The sequence below is a fragment of the Botrytis porri genome (assembly GCF_014898465.1).
Source record: "Botrytis porri strain MUCL 3234 chromosome Unknown BPOR_006, whole genome shotgun sequence".
Classification (NCBI taxonomy): Eukaryota; Fungi; Ascomycota; class Leotiomycetes; order Helotiales; family Sclerotiniaceae; genus Botrytis; species Botrytis porri.
In genome coordinates this window covers 800,352-826,088 of record NW_024066080.1, presented here as the reverse complement: position 1 = coordinate 826,088, position 25,737 = coordinate 800,352, and the positions used below count along the sequence as shown (strand labels likewise).

General features: G+C 43.1%; 7 protein-coding genes across 7 annotated transcripts; 3 read left to right on the top strand and 4 right to left on the bottom strand.

Moving 5' to 3' along the window:
• Nucleotides 1–572: 572 nt before the first annotated feature.
• EAF01_004775 (uncharacterized protein) lies at nt 573–1,284 on the bottom strand (the record flags this gene model as incomplete). The annotated part of the gene is made up of 4 exons (XM_038913029.1): nt 573–672; nt 732–853; nt 906–1,121; nt 1,234–1,284. 4 exons carry the CDS (start codon nt 1,282–1,284, stop codon nt 573–575), a joined length of 489 nt encoding a protein of 162 aa, XP_038771115.1.
• Nucleotides 1,285–3,500: 2,216 nt separating this feature from the next.
• EAF01_004774 (uncharacterized protein) lies at nt 3,501–6,159 on the top strand (the record flags this gene model as incomplete). The annotated part of the gene is made up of 4 exons (XM_038913028.1): nt 3,501–3,513; nt 3,608–4,241; nt 4,294–4,587; nt 4,635–6,159. The coding sequence occupies 4 exons, from the start codon at nt 3,501–3,503 to the stop codon at nt 6,157–6,159; spliced, it is 2,466 nt and encodes an 821-aa protein (XP_038771114.1).
• Nucleotides 6,160–7,298: 1,139 nt separating this feature from the next.
• On the top strand, nt 7,299–9,111 carry EAF01_004773 (uncharacterized protein; the record flags this gene model as incomplete). Its single annotated transcript, XM_038913027.1, has 5 exons — nt 7,299–7,456; nt 7,513–7,593; nt 7,658–7,985; nt 8,038–8,956; nt 9,014–9,111. The coding sequence occupies 5 exons, from the start codon at nt 7,299–7,301 to the stop codon at nt 9,109–9,111; spliced, it is 1,584 nt and encodes a 527-aa protein (XP_038771113.1).
• A 2,721-nt stretch (nt 9,112–11,832) lies between these two features.
• EAF01_004772 (uncharacterized protein) lies at nt 11,833–14,643 on the top strand (the record flags this gene model as incomplete). Its single annotated transcript, XM_038913026.1, has 3 exons — nt 11,833–12,617; nt 12,668–12,845; nt 12,893–14,643. The coding sequence occupies exons 1-3, from the start codon at nt 12,609–12,611 to the stop codon at nt 14,641–14,643; spliced, it is 1,938 nt and encodes a 645-aa protein (XP_038771112.1). The 5' UTR covers nt 11,833–12,608.
• A 2,220-nt stretch (nt 14,644–16,863) lies between these two features.
• EAF01_004771 (uncharacterized protein) lies at nt 16,864–18,731 on the bottom strand (the record flags this gene model as incomplete). Its single annotated transcript, XM_038913025.1, has 3 exons — nt 16,864–17,691; nt 17,756–18,155; nt 18,433–18,731. 3 exons carry the CDS (start codon nt 18,729–18,731, stop codon nt 16,864–16,866), a joined length of 1,527 nt encoding a protein of 508 aa, XP_038771111.1.
• A 611-nt stretch (nt 18,732–19,342) lies between these two features.
• On the bottom strand, nt 19,343–20,886 carry EAF01_004770 (uncharacterized protein; the record flags this gene model as incomplete). The annotated part of the gene is made up of 3 exons (XM_038913024.1): nt 19,343–19,423; nt 19,483–20,520; nt 20,578–20,886. The coding sequence occupies 3 exons, from the start codon at nt 20,884–20,886 to the stop codon at nt 19,343–19,345; spliced, it is 1,428 nt and encodes a 475-aa protein (XP_038771110.1).
• Nucleotides 20,887–21,781: 895 nt separating this feature from the next.
• EAF01_004769 (uncharacterized protein) lies at nt 21,782–25,041 on the bottom strand (the record flags this gene model as incomplete). The annotated part of the gene is made up of 8 exons (XM_038913023.1): nt 21,782–22,403; nt 22,463–22,769; nt 22,819–22,901; nt 22,948–24,272; nt 24,326–24,496; nt 24,555–24,722; nt 24,769–24,911; nt 24,972–25,041. The coding sequence occupies 8 exons, from the start codon at nt 25,039–25,041 to the stop codon at nt 21,782–21,784; spliced, it is 2,889 nt and encodes a 962-aa protein (XP_038771109.1).
• Between the last annotated feature and the right edge of the window lie 696 nt (nt 25,042–25,737).

Here is a 25,737-nt window from a genome sequence, read left to right as displayed (position 1 = left end):
GTCTTGGCCAATGATAGAGTTTTGTTTTGAGTTGATCATTTCCGACTACCCCTCTACTATATTTTATGGTTTACAAATTATAGTACGAGTTTGGCAGTAATGGCAATCACGATGTTATACAAGATAAAATACTCAATGGCCAAGATACAGATTTACCTCTGAGCATTCCGAGGTAATTGTGAAGGAAGCACGAATCCTATCAATCTCATCTCCTCATTGTCATATCATATGTACCAACTGAATAAACTAGTCAACGATAATGTCCTCTACCATATACCCCATCAATCTGAACCCAAAATGAATTACGAGAATCTTGGTACGGTTCAGATCATATCAACAGAGCACCTGAAATATCCCATATATGATAAGAAATTCGTTGCAATGTTCCCAGCGTCATGGTTGGCATTCACGACTCCACCTTCAACGTCCACGGCTCAAGACACCGCCCCCCCTTATAGCCTGACGCCTACAATCTTCATTTGTGGCTCTACGTATGTTCCCACTATTCTGCCCATATATTGCTTAGGTGAATGAATTCGGCAGCACGATAGTGGTACACGCTTGTTAGTCCATTACAAGGACTTGTCTGCGCTGGCGCTGACCTTGGAAGCTCCAGAAAAGTATCTGGAGAAGACTGGTGAAATGAAGGAGCGGAATACGATTTGGGCACCGCTATTACAGACTATTAGTGATGTTCCAAGGAGACATGATTGGGTCTATGTAGCTCTTACCTGGTGATTGGGAGTGCGAGCCACAAAACAAGAATGAACTTGAAGGTGTAGTAGAAAGGGAACCAGTAGACAACGGTGAACACGCTCTCAAACACAGTCAAGAAGGCAAAGACAACCCAGTACTGAATATACATATTAGCAATGGCAACTGAAAATCAATTTCGAATTATTTACCGTGAGCCATTGAGTGTCGTCCGCTTTTCCAGTGCTAAACAAAGCATCCAAAGAGTAGTACCCTGGGAGGACAAATCCGGCAAGGTTGGTAAGAAGCTGACCTCCGATGTTGAAGAAGATGAAAAAGAAGTAGAATGCAATAACACCCAAGAAAGCGTAGACCTTGGGAACGTTGCTTTGCTTCTCGAGGTTGTTCAAGGTTGGGTACTTGGAGAGCTGAGGCCACAGTTAGTCAAAAAGTTCATACATCAACGCACTTCCAGCACATCAGTCGTAGCCAGAACCGACTCGTTGTTGATTTCCAAGTCCGGAGTATGCGGGAACTTACTTCCTTATCAATTTGGGAGATGGTTCCCTGGACTTTGTCTTGGAACGACATTTTGGACAGATGTGTACTACGAAGGGTTTCTGAGGATTGTTGAGATGTATGCAGCTTTTGTGAGTGCAAATTTCGAGGAGCTTATTGTTATTTGTGTTGTGGGACAACTTTTGAGGAAAGAGAATGGTTGGGCAAAAAGTGTTCCTTTGTTCTGACGCTACTTCGCTTCTATGCTACCTGTGGACTATGAAATGACGAACTGGCCGGAAAAGCTTGGGTAATTTTGGCAACCGATCAAGAGCGGGGGTCAACATCATCTCTTTTCCAACGAAACACAAAGAGCAAATTGAAATTGATTCAAATCCATGGAATTTATGAATGCATTCAAACCATCACATTTTACTCGTTACAGAAGGGGTTTATATGTATTTCAAAGGATTTGTTACTCGAGTTCATCTGTTACCGTACGAACTTCGAAGGTCTTGAAAGTTCTTATCTTCTTCGTCTTTCGAGCACGGAAGTTGGTAGAATGCTTCGGAGGAATGTGGAATAGACTTGCCCCACGATTAGGGTTTTATATTTGGTCTCCTTTCATTGGTAGACACTGGTCGGGAAGATTTGGATGTGCCAACTGTACAATCAATACTTCACCCTTTCTTCTTAGAGAAGAAACGTCGTATCCAAATGGGTGCATGAGATGGTAAGCTCGGTGTCCGTGATGGATGAACATTCAGTAATTCTATAAGTGGCTAGTCTGCAAGTTGTCAGTGTTCATCATGGTCAAACATATCGGACCTGGTCCAAAACATACAGGTCTAAACCATGAACAGATGCTGTGTAGATATGTATATATACTTCATAATTACTCATTTCTCCAGCTATGTTCTTTGACCATGTAAGCTACGAATGAATATCGACTTATATCATAGGTAGATAATGACCAGTAGATGGCTAGCCGTGGGTAACAAGACAAGACAAGCCAGCATTCTTCATCCGCAAGATGCCAACGGTCCGGACTATCAGACTGGATACAACATTTCAGCCATTTGAACGTTCCTGCTAGATCGGAATCCGAATCTTCAAGCTTCTTCTTATTAGACTGCAGTCCAGACTGATGGATTGCTCTTATTCTAGATACCTGTCGATCAAAAACAAGACCTACACCATCTTCTTCAAATGAGTAGAATCGATTGGGATGTATATCATTAAGAAATGGGACAAGACATAGATTATCACACAGAGATTAGAACATGAGAATAGAATATCTCTATTTGAGCTTTGGAAATAGATGTAAGCATGAGGCAATGGGGAGGCTGCTAAAAAGTACAAGTGGTTAAGAGACATCTATTTGAACATTCAGATGCGACCATACACATCTATCTTGAATGCTCTATCTACCTATGTTCTTCAACCCGCAATAAAGAACCTGCAACGCATATGATATCCAATATTCGATTAGTGGGTGAGATTGTCCTCATATCTCAATCTACTTTCTGCTCTGCTTCACGGGTTTTCACATTGAAGCACCCGCGAACGATTCTTCGTCTCGGAAATACGTACTTCAGCCAGATAACAGCTGATGAAAATCTGGCATACATTTCTGTAATGATTTTTGACAAGTCTTAAGTAACAAAAGATGCATAGGTACCTATTGTTACTTTCATTCAAGACATCTTTCATTACTGTGCATGAGTTAGCAAAGAAAAGTCGAGTCTTCGAGTTCACCGCCAACAGAAGGGAAATTAAGATTGGAAAAAATGCGAACAAATTACAGTAGGTATATAAATAATGCAAAATGATTTACTCTGTATTAATTCATGCTGTCAGAAAACGTGTCCGTACCGCTACCATACCATACCTACTCTTGTCCATCCGAAGTAAGAAATGAAAGTTTCACCAATTCTTACCTCTCTCGGCCTCTCAACCTCAGAAATGATGTTTGTTTTGTTGTGAATCCTCCAATCATCAATAATCATCGTACTAATCCTAATCGGGCCTGGGTTCTGCTTCCCCGTTAACCGGAATACCTCAAGACCTCGTAAACAATTGGAATCAACCTTTCAACAACCGTATCACGACAAAGGACGACAACGGCAACGACTTGCTCTCCTTTCAATCGGTAAGTATCCATATCGCAGGATCGGATTGGCATCAGAGCATTAGAAGGTCCATAAAAGATCAGAATCAAGTCAAGAAAGGGTACACATCGCAGAATAAACAAAGCCCCAGCCACTTTTTCCGACCATTTTCTCCGACTCCACGAACAACAACCTCGCATGAAAATTATGGGTAAGTGATGATACTCTTCTCTACACATGACGCGCTACAATGCGCGAAATCTTCCAATGTGTGTCTATATTCTAACTTCTTTGGAACATTGAAGATCAACAACTACCCGGAGAAAAAAATCCTGTTAAACGATCGAGGTCTAACACTTCCATGTCCGCTAAACCTCGTAAACGTCCTCAGTCTCGAGCTTCCACAACGAGTGTTCATAGCGGACTTGCGCAACCGGTACTGGAGCAGCAATATATGGATCCGGCGCAGTGGTATGACAATAACTCCAATCCACAACACAGCAATATTCCGCAATTGTCAGCCGAAGACATGGTTATGCATAGTGCTTCGCAGTTACAAAATCCCCGATCTTTTGACATGGAGCATTCTCTCAATGGCGTCTCGAATCACAATATACAATCGTATCATTCGGAGGTGCAATATAGGCCTGAAAATGGACGCCAATCTATACCAATGGATAACTACGCTCAGAATTATGGAGAGGGGGATAGCCAAGTTCTAGAAGGTCGCAGTGATGAGCAAGACGAGGTGGATTCCATAGTCGGGGCAACTGGAGCGACAAAGAAAACCTCGAGATCAAGCGCTGCCAATGAGTTAGAAATGAGACAATTATTCCACGCGAACAAACACCGCTCCTTACAAGACATCGCCGCGGAACTTCTCTTGAATGAAAGAGGGCCACAATCGGAAAGACAGAGACAAGTATTTGCTATGCTCTGGTAGGTGCATCATAATATGGAGTTTTGAATCATGTTAACAAAGCCCTTTTAGGATCAACAAAGTCTGTGATAAAGGTACGGGGTCTGTACCAAGAGGTCGTGTTTACGCAAATTACGTTTCCAGATGCGGTACAGAAAAGGTAACAGTATTGAATCCGGCATCTTTTGGAAAACTTGTCCGTGTACTTTTTCCCGGATTGAAGACTCGGCGGCTTGGTGTGCGCGGAGAATCTAAATACCACTACGTGAATTTCAGTCTCAGGGATGACCAGCCACAACTGCACGAGACACAAACTCATCAACCTATTACAAACTTTAACGATGCGAATTTTGCTCAAAGTTTCAAGTATATCAATCTCTACCCTCTGTATTCACTCATCGCTAATTAGTCAGTCAAAGTATGACATCGCAAATTCAATACCCGGACGTCAAATACCCAATTGATCGAGCTCCATTTCCGTCTCCCGCAATTGCTCAAGAACCTGAACAACGCAAACAACGATCGGGAGGATTCATTAGACCTCATAGTCTCTATACCCACCCAGTAGTTGCGAAGCTTGCAGATCTCGAATGCACAACAAAGACACCTCAGGTTCTTCATTTTGCACCCTTAGGTGAACCTTCTATGCAAGAATATGGAGCTATTTTACTTCCTAAGATCCAACCCTTTTTGCCCATGGGTACCGATTCAGATTCAGCACTTGCATTATCTGCGCTTTATCGTTCTCACTGCACTTCCCTCGTTGAACAAGTTCGTTTCTGCAAAGAAAAGACATTCTTCCATCTTTTTACGGCTTTTCAAGGCACTTTGACCATGCCCGTACAAAAGTTGTTTGCCGACAAAGCACTCGCACCGTGGATTAACCAGTGCGATATAATTATGTACCAGAGTATGATGCGTGTCGTGGCGCCTTTAACACTGCAGGTTGTGCCTAAAGTCGTTTTGGATACTTTACGCAATATTTCCGATCGTCTAGTTACACACATTCAAAACTCATTCCACGGTCAGCCAGCACATGTTATCGAGGCGAAAGTCGGGCCAGCTACAACTTTTGCAAGCCTTTTGGACAAAGAATTAAGAGTGAATCTAACTGCTCATGCTGCAGCGAATATGCTATCTAATCCTTACAATCGTGATACAATGTATGAGGACTTTATAACCATGGTAAACATAAGAAAGGTCGCGGAAAGTGTGCCCACGAGAGGAATGGATGATGTGGTCAATCTTTTGATAACGGAATTGCGTGATCTTCTTGATCCAAGCGAGGTATCGTGGGAGACGGAAGGACAAACTCCTTTTGGAGAAATGGTTGCGCGTATGGGCCGTCAACGACAAGCGAGCGTTCATGCCGACCCGACCACAGAAAATGTTCTCGATCGTTGGGTGAATATGCTTCTCTCCCTACCTGGCAAGTTTCCGTATGCTACACATGCAGAAATTGTTTGGTGTGTCCAAAAGATTGGCACGGCTGTGATGAGAGATCTTACCATTGCCCAAGGTAAAAGTTTTGGTGCTTGGTGGGTTACTAAATGTTGGCTAGACGAAATGATTGCATTCATGGCCGAACAAGGAGGATTTATGCAGCGTGAAACTATTCAAGGTGCGATGGGAAACGTGCCTAGAAATCCCGCTGCGAGTCGGAGAAATAGTCAGCAAGATGGCCGATATAGTGCTGGAAGTGATGAATTTGCTGGACGGGGAGTGAATGGTGAGCGAAGTGTCTCAGGTCCTCGACCGATGGACCTTGCAAGAGAGGCTGCTATGAATGCAGCTGCTGGTCATGATGACAGTGGGATCGGAATGAGGACACCCGACGATGAATTTTCTATGGGAAAATATGGATTCGGACAAGATGATGGGCACGCTTCGATGGAATCTAATTCTCTTCATGCTATATCACAGGGAGCTATGTCTTGAGTTTGAATAACACCCCAAATCTTGAGAATTGGGGTCAAATTTGCGGCGCAATGGATGGTCAAAGGGTTGGGGTTGGATAATGTGACAGGAAAGGATGATTTTTTTTAACGACCAACGATTAAACGAATGGCTGTAGAATGGATGGATACCTGGTGTATATTTGGGATGGTCTTGATTATCTTACTCTGGCGATTTGAGTATTTTTCACTCTTTGGATTGTTGACGGTTTTGGCTCCAAAAATATTTGGAGTACTGGTTTTGATGGCGTTTCCGTGCAAAGACAAGGGTTATCCTTTTGTAATTATCAATAACGGGGAATAATGGCGAGAAGGAAGGAAGGTATGAAAACTGGTTTCTATATACGGTCTAATATTACTTGGTTTGAAGAAAGCCGTTGTAATAATGAATGTCCTTTTGGTCACTATATTGAGCATTGAAGCACAACAATGTTGAAAGTTTGAAACTTTAGATCTTCATTGACTCGGCGCATCTAAACAATGAAACAATTCCTCATTCTTATTCAAACAATGAAAGATTGAGTTCTAACAAACGGTACTTGGTTGGTTTTTTGTTGTGTTAATGAATGAAACATACCTAGGTACCCTCGAGTAGTACTCTTCGACTACTCGAGTATTCTCTTTATCAAGAAGGATAATATCACGCAATATCTACCTGAGTAGGATCTCTGCTTCAATAAAGACTCAAATGAATATCGTCTGATACCTAGATGTAAATATATATCTGAATTTTGAACCAACAGTAAGTACCTTTACCCCCCTTTTTCTATTTCTCCATCAAAATCTTATCGTATTAGCTCCGATCTATTTTCCCTATAAGCTCGCTAATGATAAAGACTTGGAACTGACCGTTGTACGTTGACGTGATTGAACTGTGTGGTCCCGCATTGACTTGCTCCGATATCATGCCGATGCAGGTTCGAAAATAATTGTTTCTACTAATGAATCAAACATATGTATGTGCCTGCTGGTATGACTCTTTTTCAACTTGTTCAATGTTTCCTAATATTTTCTACAATTTATCTTACATTTATCTTCAGACAGCATAGTCAATGGTTTCAATTTTATAACTAATTTATCTTGCAGTAATTTATTTCAATCATTCACAGAAAGTTTTGAACAATGACGACTGAAGTTCAGTGCAACGGGCATCCTGATGCTTCACCGTTAATATCCAATTCATTGAACCAAAATGACACCCACAGAAGCTGGGTAGTGCAAAAATTTGGTGGCACAAGTGTAGGCAAATTCGCTGTGAATATTGCGGAAGACATTGTTCGGTAGGTGGATTGTGGAACATTGCCAATCAGCGATTTGAAACTAATTGGGGTTCCAGAGCAAGCTTAAAACATCATAGAATCGCAGTTGTTTGTTCCGCGAGGAGTACTGGGAAGAAGGTCGAGGGCACAACGAGTCGGTGAGCATTATCAAAATCAAAATGGATCGCGCATGCGAAGACATACTAATTCTGGCCTTTGCAGATTATTGGAAATTCACGGTGTCCTTCAGTCTGTCAATTCTTTGAAAGACTCGGATTCAGAACATTACAAGAGCTTAGTTAGCAAATACGAAAGACTGGTGGACGTCATCCGTGACGATCACATTGCAGCAGCGAGGTCGCATATACAAGACGAGACTATAGCCTCGAGGCTCGCAAAGGACATTGAAACAGAGTGTAAGGAGATACAGGAATATCGATTGGCCGTTGAGCGATGGCATCTGGAAATTGATTCGAGATCAAAAGATCGCCTGGTCAGCTTTGGAGAAAAACTTAGCTGTAGATTTGTGGCAGCTTTATTACATGATAGGGTAGGCTACATTAAGCATTCCAATTACGCCGTGCTTACAATATATATTATAGGGAGTCGATGCCGAATACGTAGACCTCTCGGATGCTATTCATTTCAAGACCCCCAAGGGAATGAACTTGGAGTTTTACAGAGACGTGGCTGCGGCTATAAGAGAGAAACTCGACGCTTGCCAGAATAGAGTGCCAATTATCACTGGATATTTTGGAACCGTTCCGGGTGGTTTGATGGATGGAGAAATCGGAAGAGGATATACAGATCTTTGCGCGGCATTAGTGGCTGTGGGGGTTGCGGCAGAAGAATTGCAAGTATGGAAGGAAGTTGATGGTATATTTACTGCAGATCCCTCGAAAGTGCCAACCGCCCGACTTTTGTCCACTATAACACCATCCGAAGCGGCAGAGTTAACATTTTACGGGTCCGAGGTCATCCATCATCTCACTATGGACCAAGTGATTCGCGCGACCCCACCGATCAAGATTCGGATCAAGAACGTTAAAAATCCACAGGGAAATGGCACAATCATTCTTCCCGATCCTATACCAGAACCTTCGCAGCATACCCATGCGAGAAGCCCAAGTCCTGTAAGTCTGAAGAAAACGCCTAAGCGCCCTACTGCTGTTACTATCAAGGACAAGATCTCGGTTATCAATGTACATTCAAATAAGAGGTCGATTTCGCATGGATTCTTTGCCAAGGTATTTTCCATACTAGACAGTCGACAGATTTCTGTGGATCTTATTTCCACCAGTGAGGTTCATGTTTCCATGGCTGTTCATTCGGCGTACATCTCTGCAGAAGATATGCAGAGTACCAAAGCGGAGCTTCAAGAGTGCGGCGAAGTCAGCATCCTCAATGAAATGGCAATCCTCAGTCTGGTGGGATCGGAAATGAAAAATATGGTTGGAATTGCTGGCAAGATGTTTTCTACTCTTGGAGAAAATAACGTCAATATCGAAATGATATCTCAGGGTAAATTTAGAATCTCCGTCCCACATAACGATTCAGCAACTAACAAGTGACATTCAGGGGCGAGTGAGATCAACATATCTTGTGTCATAGACGCTTACGAAGCTACACGCGCGATGAACATATTGCATACAAATCTTTTCACATTTTTAGAATAGATCAAAACGGGAATTGGAAAAGGCAAGGGAGATGGCGTTCAAACTTTGATGGTATCGAGCATGGTGCATCGGCGGCATCAAAAATTGGGGGATGGTTTGATGCACGTATCCACAATGTGTATGTTTATATTTTCGCTGTAAAAAAAACTTAAAACCTATTCATACCGTACTGCACATATCCTATCAGAAGTTGGTTTGAACCTCGCTTCCCCGATGAGAACTTTTCCTACTCAGCCTAGAACTATCCTCCTTATTCTGCAAGACACTAAACGGGGTATCTAACAAGCTATACTGTAGCCTGAGACCTACAATAAGAGTATCCTGGGTGGCAGTGAGTACAGACAAGTGAGAACGATGTTGTGCTTTCTGACTAAAAAGCTCATGTGCCCTTTCCCGTGCATTCTAGTTCCGTTTCAAGTGAAGCACACTGCATGATATTGTGTCGAGATATGGAAATGCTTGCCAAGTCTAGCCCCTATTTTAGAAATGGAGTTTGTCGCTTCATCGGCGTCGTTCGGATCATGCATCTCGACCAAAGCATTATTAGGTGCAACCGCCATGCGACTGCGAAGTCTCTCTCTCGTACCGTAAGATAATCGCCTTCATGCACTACCCTTCAGACTATCAGAACCAATGTTAGACAATATGATATCACATGTGCGGGTACTTATACACCTATTTTCGGCTCTCCTCACTGCGTGATATTATCTTCCTTCCGCTGGATGTAGCTGTCCGTACCATGCTAAGTAATTAACAAACGCTATACCTGATTGACCACGAAGTGGGTTCTTCGAACTCTTTGGCCTAGTATTATCTAGTTCTGTCCCATCTCATATAGATAGATTACGCAATTCAACGTTGATGTATAACCAAGCTGACAATTGTCAACTATCAGAAGATCAAGATTATGAGCCTCATTTTAACACAACTTTTCACCGATCACAGTGTAAGACGCTGGTCTTTCTTCTTCGGAACATATCAGATGTAGCTCATTGTGGCTCGATGCATCTCCCTCATTCTGTCATTATTTCGTTTGACAGGAATGGATTCAGGGTATTCTTTCCTCATTCGATATTTCCCCACCTGTTCCTCTTCCAGAGTCAAGCTATTGTTGATCAAGAATTGCTTGTACACTTCGGATAATATCTGGTCCGATGTTCGATTTCAATTCCAGCATCGTTGATTGCACATACTTCTCCAAAAATCTGAACGCAAGAGCATTGACGACCATCCCTTATCTTTGTTTCAGTGAAGAAAACTTAGATGACATGACTTATACTTAGCTCTCATCACAATTGAAGAAACACACTCTTCTGCAAGCAAACCCCAGATAACGTGCTAATATGATTCACCATACAAACTCCAGATGCACACAGCATAAAATAACCCCCCATCTGCTGTGCAACATAGCACATACATGTATATCAGTGCACGCAAGAGTACAAATCGTATATCATGTCTAAGGGAAATCTGAAAAGGCTTGAAGTTAAATCGGTAGGCTGATTACCCTCTTTCTCTGCAAAGTGTTACCCTGAAAAGAGTATGTATCCGTCTGTCAATGTTGCATCCGCAGGGCTTTTCTGCTCCTCCAACTCCAACTTCAAGCCCAACTCCAACTTCAATGTCTGACCCCTTCGATTATCTGCTTGTTCAGAATTATTGAGTAGGTCAAATAACTTACATCTTCTAAACCTTGATTGGGTGTAACTCGTCGACAATTTTGTATTTGCCCGCTTTGCATTTCTTTGCAAACAATACAAAACGCTCGAAATTGACTCGAAAAAATGGAAACAAAATGACATTTACACTCCACAATCGTCCTCCCCAATTGAGCATTTGTTGACTAACCGAGGTTTATTGTGTAAGCAAATGATATCACGATTGCCAATTGGCGATACGCATAAATGTTAAGCTATTGGCTAAAAACAAGCTGAACAATTCAGCCGAGAAATAGCTGCAGCTTTCACTGATCACTGCGGCCGGTATTGTATCACAAAGAAGTCGTTGCCATGATGACAACGGGAGTCTGAAAATTGGTTTGAATGAGGAAATGTGTATCAATAATCCAAGAAAAGTAAGTGATGCAAGATTCCTCGCACAACAGCAGTAAGAAATGATTGTTTGGTTGTCTCAGAATTTGTATCTCTAACCCTCAACCCAGCTAGAACCAGATTTGAGTTTCTGAAATGCAGACTTGAGCAATCTAATAACATTCCCATGAATATTGGTTGAGTTGAATAACAACGAATGATAATTCTGGTCGTCATCAGATAGTCCTTAGATGATTGATATCGGAAACCTCAAAGTTGCCCTTTGACTGGCTCGGCACCGCGGTGGCTGATTTCATTTCCCGACATTCCTCGTAAAGTATCTAGTACATTTTCTGTGCCGTCCGGTGACTTTTCCTTCCAACGAAATTAAGTTTCTTTCAATATTCTGACCAGCTTCGCTACTTCGGCAATTAGGAGTATTTGAAGTATCATCACTTGTAACAAGAGAGAAATTCATGTTCCTAGTGGGCATTAGGCGAACTTATCTACGTCTGATCTTGGCGAATCCAGCAGCATTCTGTACAGAATACTTTTTAATGTAACAGATGATGTGGCCAACGCCGAGCTCCTCCTCTCGGTAGTGTATCCCGAATTTGACGGACTTGATTCCTAAGTGGAATTCTTATCCCGATATGAGAATAAATACATGGAGCGGGGTGCCACAGAGATACTGGGGGCGGAACGACAGAAGCTAAAAGGCTGCAGTCGTGCGGCCCATGATCATTGGACAACTTTGTTACAAAAGCCCTCGGAAGAATTAACCCTAGATAAGGTGCATTGGGTGGTGGGTGGCACGATTAATTAGGCCTTTGAAAAACGTTGAGCCACCATACGCACAATTGATCTGAAAGTTTGGATCCAGCTTGTTTGACGGATTTTGTCATGCTACACGCTACACACGGCTGCAGTGACTACCGGGCATATGCCATCCATATGTTCTGTTACTATTTCCGCCATCTACACCTTTGACTTCATCGTATTTTTATCTATTCTTCCTTCGTTCTTGGATCTCTAGGTCTCAACGTTTGATCCCGCGCTTTCAGTCGCAACCCGTTTTCCACAACCTCGCTCGATCACAATATGTATTCTAGACGTCCCTTGTATTAGATTCGTCACAGACCAACATCGTCATTCTCTTGAACCTTTATATCTTGCGTTTCATGTCTATAGCGGATGAATTTTGGAGCAATCGGATTTATTACTTGATAGGAATATTCCAAACAAATCAGAGAATCATATCAGTTCCTCTTTCGTTAGGTTTGCCAGTAAAGTCGGACAATAACTGGACAATCGTGCCTGGTTGATCAGCAATAAACACTTAGTTTTTACGATAAACTGGGTTCATGTATATAACATCGACCATATAGAAGATCTCTCATATCACACAGGGCAATCTCTCTAAAGAACTCGTTATTCATTGCATGATACACCATATATATTTCCATCATGGGTTGGGTACGCATCACCTAGAATCTCTGGAAATTATAATGCTTATTAGACTTTAGGTGGAGAAGACGAATATGACCGTGGCGAAGAGCGCCGTTGGAAGACGATTCAGACTGGAATTTTCCGGGCATAGGTACGAGAGAAAAGGCTCTAGATTTTTGACAGAAGTAAGAGCCGGTCTTGCCACATTCTTTGCTATGGCATACATCATCTCAGTAAACTCATCAATCGTATCAGGTAAGTTTTCTACCTATACCTTGATAACTTCCCTCACATCTTTCAAGCTACCGGAGGAACATGTGTATGCGACTACCCTTCTGGATCTACGGATCCCTTCTGCCTAGACAGTTCAACGGATCCCAGTTACCAGATATGTGTTCAGGAGATCAACCAGGATTTAGTCACAGGCACGGCAGCGATATCTGCATTGACGAGTTTTTGTATGGGTGTTTTTGCAAACATGCCGATAGCGCTGGCTCCCGGAATGGGTCTAAATGCATATTTTGCTTATCAAGTTGTTGGAATACATGGGCAAGGACCAGTCTCCTATAGACTGGCATTGACAGCTGTATTCATCGAAGGATTACTCTTTGTTGCGCTCTCGATACTCGGACTCAGACAATGGCTTGCGCGCGCAATACCTCGAAGCTTGAAGATAGCTAGTGGTGCAGGCATTGGTCTTTATCTCGCTCTCATCGGACTTACTTATAGTGCGGGAATCGGCGCTATCACAGGTAGTAATTCCGATGTACCTCTTCAAGTAACTGGCTGTATACCCGAACTCATTGCTCCAGACGGTACTTGCATATCTGGGAAAATGCGAAGTCCAACAATGTGGCTTGGCATTTTCGGTGGGGGAATGTTCACAGCGTTCCTCATGATGTACCGTGTCAAAGGTGCAATTATAGCTGGGATTCTCCTCGTCTCTATCGTTTCGTGGCCGCGCAATACTTCCGTTACTTATTTCCCTCCTACTGTCTCTGGCGATGCGGCATTCGAGTTCTTTAAGAAAATCGTCACCTTTCATCCTATTTCCCGAGTTCTAGCAGTACAAGATTGGAATATCACTGGAGCTGGAGCTGGACAATTCGCATCCGCACTCATCACTTTTCTTTACGTCGATATCCTTGATTGTACCGGCACCTTATATTCGATGGCTCGTTTCTGTGGAGCCATCGACGAAGACACGCAGGATTTCGAAGGTAGTGCTGTAGCCTATCTCGTCGACGCCTTTGGCATATCTCTTGGTTCTTTCGTGGGTTCGCCTCCTGTTACTGCATTTATCGAATCGGGCGCCGGTATATCAGAAGGAGGCGTTACAGGACTCACAGCCGTCACTACCGGGTTTTGCTTCTTCATCAGTCTGTTCTTCGCGCCAATATTCGCTAGTATACCTCCTTGGGCAACAGGCTGTACGTTAATACTCGTTGGAGCGATGATGGCACGCGCGTGCACGGAGATCAATTGGCGGTACCTAGGAGACTCCATTCCGGCTTTCTTGACGCTCGCAATTATGCCGTTTACGTATTCGATTGCTTACGGACTCATTGCTGGAATCGTTACGTATACGTTACTTAATACATCAGCATGGGTATTGGCGAAAATGTCAGGAGGAAGAATTATGCCACACGACTACGAGTTGAAAGATTACTGGACATATAAAGTTCGGGGTGGTTTATTGCCCGGTTGGGTACGCAGAGCCACACGGGGGAAAAGAGATTTCTGGCGCGAGTGGGATTTTGACGCGGATGTGGGGGATAAAGTTGAGAGCGTGAGGGGACATAAGACGAGAGGGAGTGTAGCGAAAAGTCACAAGAGCTCGAAGAGTCATGATGCGCATGGGAGACAAAAGGAAAATAGGAGGATGTCTAGTGTAAATATGAATGGGCATGGAGAGCGCACGTGGGAGATGCCTGAGATGGCATATCCGAAGAATGTTGCGGCGGGGATTGGAGAAGCGATTGGAGGAGAGGAGAGGAGGGAAAGTATGAGGACTATGAGTTCTGTTGGGAGAAGTCTGGGAAGGAGATCATGAGCGGGTGGTTAAGGGTTAATGATGATTGGTTGTTTTGGTTGGTAATGACCAGTACTGGACAATTTCTGGGCTGGATTTAATTCACAATGATTAAAGGGGTTTCGAGATACCACATGGAATATGGATATGGATATGGATGGATGGCGTAGATAGATTGGGTGATTATATTATGTATAGTCCTCAAGGACACAATCGAGAAAAGTCTAGGAAGCTTATGGATGGTTTAATGAATGAGTGGAGAGTGGTCGTTGCCATGCGACTTTCAAAGGATTCAAACATCTGCGAACAAATAGTATCAGTTCGCGAGGCGCAAGAATACCTCCAGACGATAATTTACACCTATCAAACATATAAATACCAAAAGAGACATACATACTTATGACAACCCTCCTCCTCGAACCCCATTTCCAACTCCTCGCACTCAAACCCATCTCTCGCACCCACTAAACCATCATCCTCACCACCCCCAAATTCACCCACCCAATCTCACCTCACCGCCTCACCTTCAATATAATCCCCAATCCTTCCCTCACCCTCATCCAAGAAACAAAATATGCCATGCTGGTTCAGTGGTAACGCGCTGAATATGCACATGCCCGTAAAACGGCACCTCTGCTTAACAAGACTATAAAGTGATTGTCTTCTTGAAGAATCAGTTCGCCTGGTTTAAATTAAGGGGTCTCGAGGATTCGTTGCATAGAGCGTCCTTAATTTTTTGTTAATTTTTTTGGTTTTTGGAGTGGAGGGGAGTTTTTGGGGGGGGGGGGAGGAAGGGAGATGTGGGCGCGTGAGGTTATATTCACTTTTGGTGGGTGGGATGGGTGGATGCGGGAGGATGAGATGGGATGAGGTGAATTGAGATGATATGTTTTTGTAGGAGGGAGTCTGGTATGGTGTAGCTGTGGGTGGTTGGGAGGAATATAGAGCAGTGTAGATTGGTAGATAGGGAAGGACCTTATTCACAGACAAGATATATATCAAGAAGTCAGTCCAAAGTGATGCACTCACTTTGCGCAAACTCAAGCGCATGTTTCTATTCCTTGTATACAACAATTTAGATTAGCAAGGCTCAGAAGCCTTCTTTAGTAGTACAGATAGAATGCATATTTTAATAAATCAAATGTTCCAACTGCGTTGCAGATCCAAGTGTCCTCGATGGGTTGCACGCTGCGAAGTACTTCACCGTTGAATTTCAGTCTGACTACAAAAAGCATTTTGTTCTACCCATATCATTCCACGCCTCACTCTTACAATATGCGTGTAGAAGTCAAAGTTCTTTGCAAAAACCATGTCGAACCCTCCAAAACAGTCTTCCAAACAACATCTAGGATGAATTCTACGGAACTAGGATGAAGTCTACAGAACGAGGATGAAGTCTACAGAACGATGAAGCATCATATATTGAAATTTGAAGTCCATGAATTCAAGCATCTTAGCAGAACACCAGGCAATAGAGCCAATGAAGAGTGCACTAGAGTTTTGAGATGGACCTCAGAGGCTCAAGAATTCTTATAGTGTCATGGGAAAACTAGTAAACAAAGTGAAGAGTAGACATCGATCGAAAAAAGCACTGTGACTCTACGAGGTTCAACGCCTCCAAGACGTTGATAAATCAACATACTGTCAATCGATCACAACCTACTATAGCTAGATCCCAGGCCTATGTGGTGACAAGACTTGAAGATCTAGACGCCATTTCACATTTCGCCTGATTACGAGGTAATTAAGGGGCGTCAGTGTGGATCTGATGAGTATCGGACCCAACTTCACACATTGTATAGTACAATCAAGCACCTCCAACTTCAGAGTTTCTTCGTGCGTCTAATGTAGGAATTAGCATTATTTTTAAATAGCACGGCATCGGTTTCACTGTATTTTAAAACTGTTGGAGCAAATTTAATAAAAGGATGATGTTCATAAATTAAACGGAAAGTGTCGCTTGTATTAGAGAAAAAGACCAAAAACTCCTACCGATATGCACTTCCTTCATATCATGACCAGCTGTGCAACCTCCCAATTGTGCATATACCGAAGCATGGATGCGACCCTTTACCCATTCCCATACCGGATTTAACCTAATGCCCTCGCCATTACTGTCATAACATTCATTTCATTCATAAAAGTTCATCCATCCCCTCCGCTCCGTTGTATTTCCCACTTACCCAATACAAGATTGGCCCGAGTGCAAGTAATTCCAAAAAGCCAGCAAAGTAACAAAAGCTAAATAAAGGAAGGTATCAATAACAGAGCGTTTTCGTAAGAGTGGTATTCGCCATTCGATATTCCGTATAAAGATTCGCCCGGGCCGGCTAGTCGATTCCCCTCGCCTCTACCATCTGGATCAACGCTGTCAGTAGAGCCAGTAGAAGATTTTCGGCCTAGAGCTTTTGCCTCTTCGAGCTCCATCTCATGAAGCTTTTTCTTCTTCTCAATTTCTGGGTTTAGCTGAGGGCTATCGTCGTTGCCAAGTAACAAGTGTCCAGGCACTGCCTCAAATTCTCCTTCATCATCATCCCCTTCTCCCTCACTAGAATCATCCCCGCTCATGATGGGACTATCAAGCTGTGCAGACCTAGGACTCTTAACAAGCATCTCCGGACTCTGAGGTCGAGAATCAAACCCACTGGTGCAGCTTGTCGCTTCGCTCTTACCGGAATCTATCTTTTTGAGAGGTCGGCTGCCTTCAAGGGTAAATGGTGTCAATGTCGGATCAAATTCCGCTGGTAAGCCAAGAGCAGCTGCCACCGCGTGCGCTTCAATAAGGGGGCCAGTTGCGCTCTCGAGATTGCTTGCAACGATGGAGGTTTCATGTCCGCTAACCCCACTCTCTTGTAGAATGCGAGTGTAACTTTGACGTGTAGGATCTGCATCTCGTTTTTGCTTCTTCTTTAACCTTTTATCCGTGGGTCTTACGACAACGACTGGTATAGGCGAATACTGCAAGCACCATTTGGAGAAGGAGTTTCTGTTGCCCATCAACCCTTGGAACCCCCCAAGACTTCGCCCTCGAGTTCCAACGATGAGCATTGCAGGTTCGTAAATTTGGATCTGGACAACCAAGTGGTTAGTAAGTGGCGTTGGTCTCTGCGAGCATCAAACAATCTAAACATACCATCTTTTGAAAAGTTGTATGGACTTTCCCTATGGCATACTCCAGTACGATACTGACAGCTTTATTATCATCGTTCTTCTTTTGTATCGCATCTAACAGTTCTCTTGCATCCTGCTGATATTGCTTGATCTCTAGGGCTCTGTCAGTGATCAACTTCGAATCTTTATCAACAACCCTTAAACAGATAATTTGGTCTCCATCGTCGACGAGCTCCTCTAGCATCCATTGTAAAGCGATATCCGAATAGGAATTCTCATCTATGCCGACCATGAAAGTCCTCGAGGATCGTTTGTATTGATATCCTTCATGTTTAGAGTTTTGAGTGTAGCTTCTGGTATTCCTCTCTGTGTCTTCTGACAACGATCCAATGCTATCGAATGAGACTTTTCCTTTAAACTTTCTGTTGTTGGGAGCCATTAGTGTCAGATTCATGTATCGCAAAGAAATATTGGGTAGTAATGTAATAAAGATCCAGATCAATCATAGAGAGCTTTCCTGCGCGATATAGAATCCAAGTGGGGTTGATCACCCGCCCCCAGATTTCGGCCGCTAGGATCCGGGAAGGAAAGCGTGGGACATTATAAGGGATACTTTTATTTGATGGTACGGCCTATTCCCACCTTACCTTGGAGCAAAACATCGTCGCACAAAGAATAAGGAAATGGGACACAACTTACGGTGGAGGAGGTGGACTCGAGCCCCTCAGACGAGGACGAGTCAGCGTCTTCTTTCCTTTACCACCCTTCCCGTCTTTCAAGGGCCGCGGACCTCTCGAACCCCCTCGGAAGGATATGCTCGACGTCGAGTTTAGCCGTTGGGTAGGCGGATGATCATATTGGACATGTTCTGTGATAGATCTAAGCTTCGGAGAAGAAAAATAATCTGAATTTGTTGGCGCAGAAATATTTGGTGAAAGGGGAGATTTTGGGGATGGCGAATCAGAACTTCTAACGTGCGGGGAAGTGGGTGCCGACATGGTAAGTTATTGTTCAATTATAAATTAGACATTTGGTCTATTGCAAGCGACTTTATAGTAATTGTTGAATGCTTGTGTCGAATGAGGTGAGCATAAGAACTTTGAGATTGTTGGTTTGAGATTTGTCAAAGTGGATGGATGAAGTGGTCCGTTCTAGGCTTCAGGCGAGAAACAGCGGTGTCGTACTAGGATTATTTAGATATTTATTATTCATGCCCAGATACTGAAGTTGAAAGATTCTGGTTAATCAAGTAAAGTATGGGTGATTCAACAATCAGGTATGCATTTTGTTACGTTATTAGTAGTCTTTATGAGACATGCTGAATGCCAAGATAGTCGCGCCTCCCCTTTCAGCCTTGTGAGTTGCTTACGACAGGTACAGCTGTAAGAGGAAAATCATGGATACTCTTTCACTCTGGAATGGCACAGCAACGTATACATATACATGGGGTTTACTTCATAATTTGTTTTGATCTACTCGTAAGGCTCCTCGCCTTCGTCCATTTTTGACAAGCCATTTCGTGGATTTGTCTTTTCCACCCCCCCAGTACGCCATACCAATGCCATAGAGTTGAAAGCAATATTGTCAAGAGAGAAGCATGAAAGGTATTTTAGTATGTGCGAGCAAGGTTTCTGAGATACCAGTCCACCAACTTGCGGCCGACCTTGGCTTCAGAAATATGAATAAGATCCTGTAAAATTTATTAGCCATCTGGTATTTTGCATTGGTTTTTTCCTCTAATGGACTTACTCCTTGCATAGCATAATCGAGATCGTTAGAGTTGACTACTTCTCCGTCCAACAATCCATTATCAGTCCATCTAATTTGTCTGCTGCGTTGCTTGTTGACCAATAACCATCCCCTCAACTTCTCAGGTTCAACCTCCAAAAATCCAGCTAACTTCTTTACATCCATGGTGGTGTATAATCTGAGATAGGACTTTACAGTTGGGCTCCACATGTTCGTCTTAACCTCATCCATGAATATAGATAAATGATGCTCGAGAGGGTCAACGTTCAATTCTGGGTTGTCGAAGTCAGGAGGAGTAGGAGAGATAAACTTGGGGCATGCAGAGCGGAATAGCTCCTCAAAGATTGGGAGAGATTCTGGTCCACCGCGTTGAAGTTTGAGGAGTTGGTCACCATACTTCTCGCGGAGAGCAGTATGGATGGTATCATCGAGACGGGTTGGGTGGAAAGCCACACAGATGGCAATGAGGGCGTACATCTGATCGTTCTTCTTCGAGATTGAGTCATATTGGGCGTTCTTCTGGAAGTTCTTGGTTCTTGAGACGTAGATCAAGATGTGGCTGAACATGCGGATGGCATCTGCGTATCTGCGCATCATCATGTATGAGAATCCTACATAGTAATAAGTAGTGAAATGAGCGGCCATAACGCGCGCAAACATAGCCTTCTTGTTAAGCTCGATATCGTCAAGTGTCTTCAAGGCGAGACTGAAATCACCGAGGAGACAATGAACTCGCAATAATCCAATGATGGAAAAGTATCCGAGCATTCTGTACAAGGACTTCGAACCATAATCACCGGCGACCGCCATAGGCTCTTCATTGCGCTTCATGGCAGCTAGTTGCTCGTTGATCTGCGATCTCTGAATGAGAGAGTATAAAACGTTCAAAACACTGTAACATCCCCACGTGTTTGGCGCCTCGCGGAGGATTTGAATTTCTTCTTCATTTGTACCTTGACGTGCGACACGATTTCTGTACGAGCAGAAAGAGTTGAACTGGTAGATGAACTCATCGATAACATCCCAAGCCCAGTAGTACTGTAGCTATAATTAGCATCTCATGCGAGTCTGTCGATAAACGAACAAAGAACTTACCGATGGTGGTTCGAGGTCAACTGGCCCGTCAGAGTTCAAAATGAAGTGAAACAAACTACAATAATTATCGTAGCTTGCAAACTTGACTTCCAAAGGAGCAGAAAAGTCCAAGGGTTGTGCAGCAGCAGCAAGTCTCGACTGAATATCATCTGTTTGTTGTGCCATGCTCATCGAGTTGACCTGCTCCAACTCTTCCATGCCTTCATATTGAACTTGTTCTTTATAGTCGTTGGCAAGAGCCTCCTCCTCAATATCGGAGTCATCGTCCAAGGCTCGCGATGCGATGCCGCCGTTTTGAAAGGCGCTCATGATGCTGTAATTTTGCTCGGAGTCGTCGTCGAAGCAGAGTAAAAATTTAAACCCCACCACCAAAGGATTCAAAATCGAGGTTCGGTTATCGCACTAGGACACTAGGGCTAGTTAGAACAAATCTATCTCCCTAAATATTCAGCACTATTTTTCACACTCCTAGCTTCTAGTGACTGTATTCCCTTGCAGATTTTCGAAAATGGTAAAATTGTTTATCAACTATTTGTTACAACTATAAGATCTATTTGGGAAGGCTTTTGAGCACCTGTTGTTGCAAATTGAATGGAATTTGTTGAACTGACGGATTAACCTGAATTGTTGGTCACGTGCAGCTTGCCATGTCGAATTCATCTCTTTGCGTGGAAATGAAAAACAAGTCGCAGGCATTTTTTTTTAAGGTAGATCAGCATTTGAGCTCGAAAGAAAGTTTGGTTGTCAGACTGTATTGAAACAATAGAAAGCTCTTACTTACTACCAGATCTGAAGTGGGCATGAAGTGGGCGTTAAAAAATGTTTTGGAGTCCAATCAAATTATATTTGATGAATTTCTTCTATCGGAATGACTTCCTCTATAAAGACACCAAAAATTCTGAGCACAAACAATTTTCGAAGCAGTCTTTGATATGTACGTGGTCCCAATGCATCTATGTGTAAGTGACTGCTTCATACCCCCGTAATCACGAGTACTTCTAGATTTCAGGCAATTGTTTGCAATAATTCATACATTGAACGAATTATGTCATGGTAATGTATCTTGTTTCTCAATACTACTCAATGTGGGAATCATGGAAACCAATCTACTTAATTTTCGCTTGCCTCGCTGAAATGCTCCTTTATCAGTACAAACCCACCATATTACTTCGTCACCTTCGTATCATGCGTGATAATTTTCATCCTACTGCATATACTCAACCAAAAGACTTCTGGCCTCAGAATTTAATCTTTCGTTAACGTAACCTGAAATTGCTCTGTCGTGTCGTTGATTTGCTTCTCTCAAATATGATCCCACCCAAAGCTTTACATCCGTGATCTCTGGCCATTCGTCAACTGCAACCTTCTTGCAAGTGTTGAGTTGTGTAAAGCCAACTCCGAAACTTAAATCGTCGACATCTGCTTCAGCCACTACATCATCGGTTGTGACAGGTAGTGGTGGATTCTCTAACAACTTGAGGAGAGCCTCACAAGTCTTAGACCAACCCTTCTTATATCTAACAGCAAATGCTTGCGAATCGGTCAATGTCTTAGTCAAAGAGATGACGGCAATTTTGCGGTCTAGTGGCCGAGGGAATTGCTGGGTGATTGGGAGGATAATGGTCAAGTAAAGAGGCACGAATACGGTGTCTTGTACAGCATCTGATTGCTTTATAAAAAAATCTGCTCCAAGGCCTTGCTGATCCTTAGATGAGATGAGATGATAGAAACGGACAAAGCGACGCTTGAAGGCTTCAGGAGGGTTGCTGTTAAGGCGTGTGAACATAATGTTTAAGATCGTAGGGAAATATTGTTCAATGGCAGAGCTATCGCATGTTAGAACAGAAGTCATTGGTATGTTAGGAACGGAATTAGAGTTGCTTACACATTGCACGAAATAATCAAAGCTTCTAAAACATCAAAACTTTGTAGCTCAGTTCTTGATTTTCCGGCCATAAGCTTCTGGAAAATGCCAAGTATTGGTTCGAGTTGGTTGTTCGCTATAAGCTCAGCAGCGCACTTAGGGATCATTGCGGAAAGCAATCTAGTCAGGGCTGGTACGTTTCCTCGAGATTCCCAAAGAGTAGGACTTAGGATTGGGGCGATCAAGTTTCTGTAGTAGTCGGAAAGTGTCGTGGACGGGTTGGCTTCCAGAAGAGCGGCAAATAATTGGAAGACATAAGGCATGAATTCTTGACGACTGTTAGTGCATGACCATTCTTGTGTGGATATTGAGCATACCTTGAACATCGCTAGAGAGAATACCAGCAAAGGTAGGATACAGGTCATTCTCAAGTTTGTCGGGTTGTGAAGGCGCCGACCATCTTTTTCAAGTTAGCAATGAATCGTGCAAAGAATTTGTGAACATACCTGATCAAAGCACCAAAGGCTTCGAAGTGATAGTAGTAAAAGCGTGGGTTACTAGGGTTTTGGCCGATTACTTGAGTGATCTTGATCAAGTGCTGCAAAACATTGTCTGCTATTGGGATAACGCCGTCCTTGATGACAATGAGCACTCTCATAACACAGCGCATGAGGAACTCGTTCTCCTGAATCTTCTCGGGTGCGGCATCTTTCTCGATCAAATGGAATAAGTGGTTTAGAAGGCTCTCGGCGAGTGGCAATACATCCTCCTTCCCAAAGATATGCTGGTTTGCATCGTTTGTGAGAAACAAAACTCTTTCCACAGTAATTGCGGCGTAAGTGTATACCACATAGTTTGAGGAACCTAGATTCTTGACCAGGGGTTCAAATGCCGCTTTCCATTGATCTTTGGTCAATTGACTACGGAACGTATAGAGGAATTTAATAGCATCAACCTTCAAAATCGGCTCAACGTTGCTTTCCGCAAGGAGATCATTCGCGATATTCTGCTGGAAAAAATCGACAACATTCACCAAGGGGTTTGTCGTTTTAACTCCTTGTCCTGTTGTGATGACACCCTTAGCTGCGATAGCCGAAAATAAATATACGGCGGTGTCTTTAGATTTCCAGTGATCGCTACCGTTTTGGGAAAATTGGTCAAGATAATGCTTAATATATCTCCCAACAACATCTGTCACAAGTGGCTCGAACTTCTCCAAAAGCTTGCGCAAGAAGTCGGTTGCTGCTCGTCTTCTGGTGTCAGCATCTGAGCCCTCCAGATCTCTTCGGATATACTCGATGGGCTCATCCTCGAATTGTTCGATATCCGTTTCTCTCAAGCTAACATTGGGCAGAATGACCTTCTCAACCACCTGACTCAGAATCTCGCTATTATTGAAATTTTGAGCATGCTTGTCAAGACTAGCAACTGCGGTCAAAAAATGCAATGCTTTGCTAACAAGTATGTCGAATTTCGTTTCAGGCCCAATGGTTGTTAACAGACTCCAAGCACTTGTAATGAATGGCTCGCAAAGACTTCCAAATGCATCTTCATATTTCTGCATGTAAAGTGTCGAAACCTCACAAATGCCAGCCTTCACGAACTCGAGAGGTCCCGACTCAGAATCGTCGTCCGTTGCCAAAAGAGGATTTTCATATGTAAGGTATTTGTGCAAGAGTTTGGACAAGTCTCCGATATTATCCTCGAAGATAGGAGGGAGATCTTGGCAAGAAAGATCGAAAAAAACTTTCATCAAGAGGTTCATCGTCTCAAAATGTTGCTTCAGAACCTCTTTATTATCCTTATTAGCTTGGATCTGCTGGTCGGTGCTCTGTGAAAAATAGATCAGCTGGTGTATACACCTCTGAGTGAGTGGGAACTTACCGCTAGAAGTTGTACAAAAGGTTGACCAAACTTTGATAGTACGTGGTTGACTTCTGTGTATAGAGCATCCGAGGCGAACAGCGGTCTCCATCTCTTGAATATTGAATGCGCGACTTCCAGTACACCATTATTGATCTTGGCGTTATTAGGAGTGAGGCGAGAAACCAAGTCCTACATAAAGTCAGTAAATACTTCGACGAGAAACTGGTTCGGCACGCAAGTAACTAACATCGACCAATGTATCCCATCTGTCCCAGAAGTCTGATTCTGCGATGATACTGATAGCTTCTCCAAGTTGGGCTTGTATACTGTTTGGGACCGAGACCATGAGGCCAATCAACTCAGTCTTTATCGTGAAAACTTCATTTTGTGGAAGCTTGTAGTTTCTCTCTTCGTCCTGAAGATTTGTTAGCAGAGAATGGGAATTAGCACAAGATACTTACCACATAGTTGTACTTGATGAAATTCTTGAAGCATAGAGCTCCCGAGAGCCTCGTATTAACTGGCAGGTCATCTGCTGCAACGATGTTGAGGAGGAGGAGAGAAAATCCAGGTTTGGCTTGCTCTACTTTCAAGGCTGCCTCAGCTGTACAAAACAGTCAATAATAATTACTTTATGAATATGAGTGAAAAAAAGTTTACAAACCTTGCTTATGCTGCCTTGGGTCCAAGGTAGCTTGAAGCAGAGCTGCAACTGTTTGAATATCTGAAGACATATTTAAAGAGACCGTGTGAAGATCTAATAAATAGAAATCAAGAGCTGGCGATTGACACAGAATAATGTTTGCTTGTAAACTTTCTAGAACCTAAAAAGGATGGAGAGACGGAGGTGAAGATAATCCGAGACCCGATTTATTAGGAACACAGAAAGACCTCTATAGAATGATTCCTTGATCTCAGCTAAAGCAACAAACAATTCATGAGCTATTTGAAACCAGAACCAAAGATGTACGTTGAGTTTTCGTTGTATCCCAGAAATTTCATTCAAGCTCGTTATCATCCCCCGACATCTTTATTTTGAGAATTTTGTACTCTTATCTGATATAGTTATTGAAGGAAACCGCGGAGTTCCCTCATTGAAAGACTAGTGTCATCATCATCAATGTGCTGTGCTTCATTGATTGAAATTGGCAGCCTTGTAGCCTTATAGACCTGGCGATATCTTGGTAGCCTCGGAAGTGAAGTCAAAAATTTATAGAGGATATTGATGAAGTCCATCCTACACTCCCTTCTCGCATGAATACTTGGGACATATGTCTGTGTGTTAGTTGGCTCCTAGATCCTTATGGTGTGTATGCTACCTATCTCCGAAAGTTCGATTTTCCGCATTTGAGTAGCCACTTCACTTCATCCACACCTCACATCCTATTTTGGAAGTTCGGATTGCTGTCGCTGCTTTACTCCATTCACTC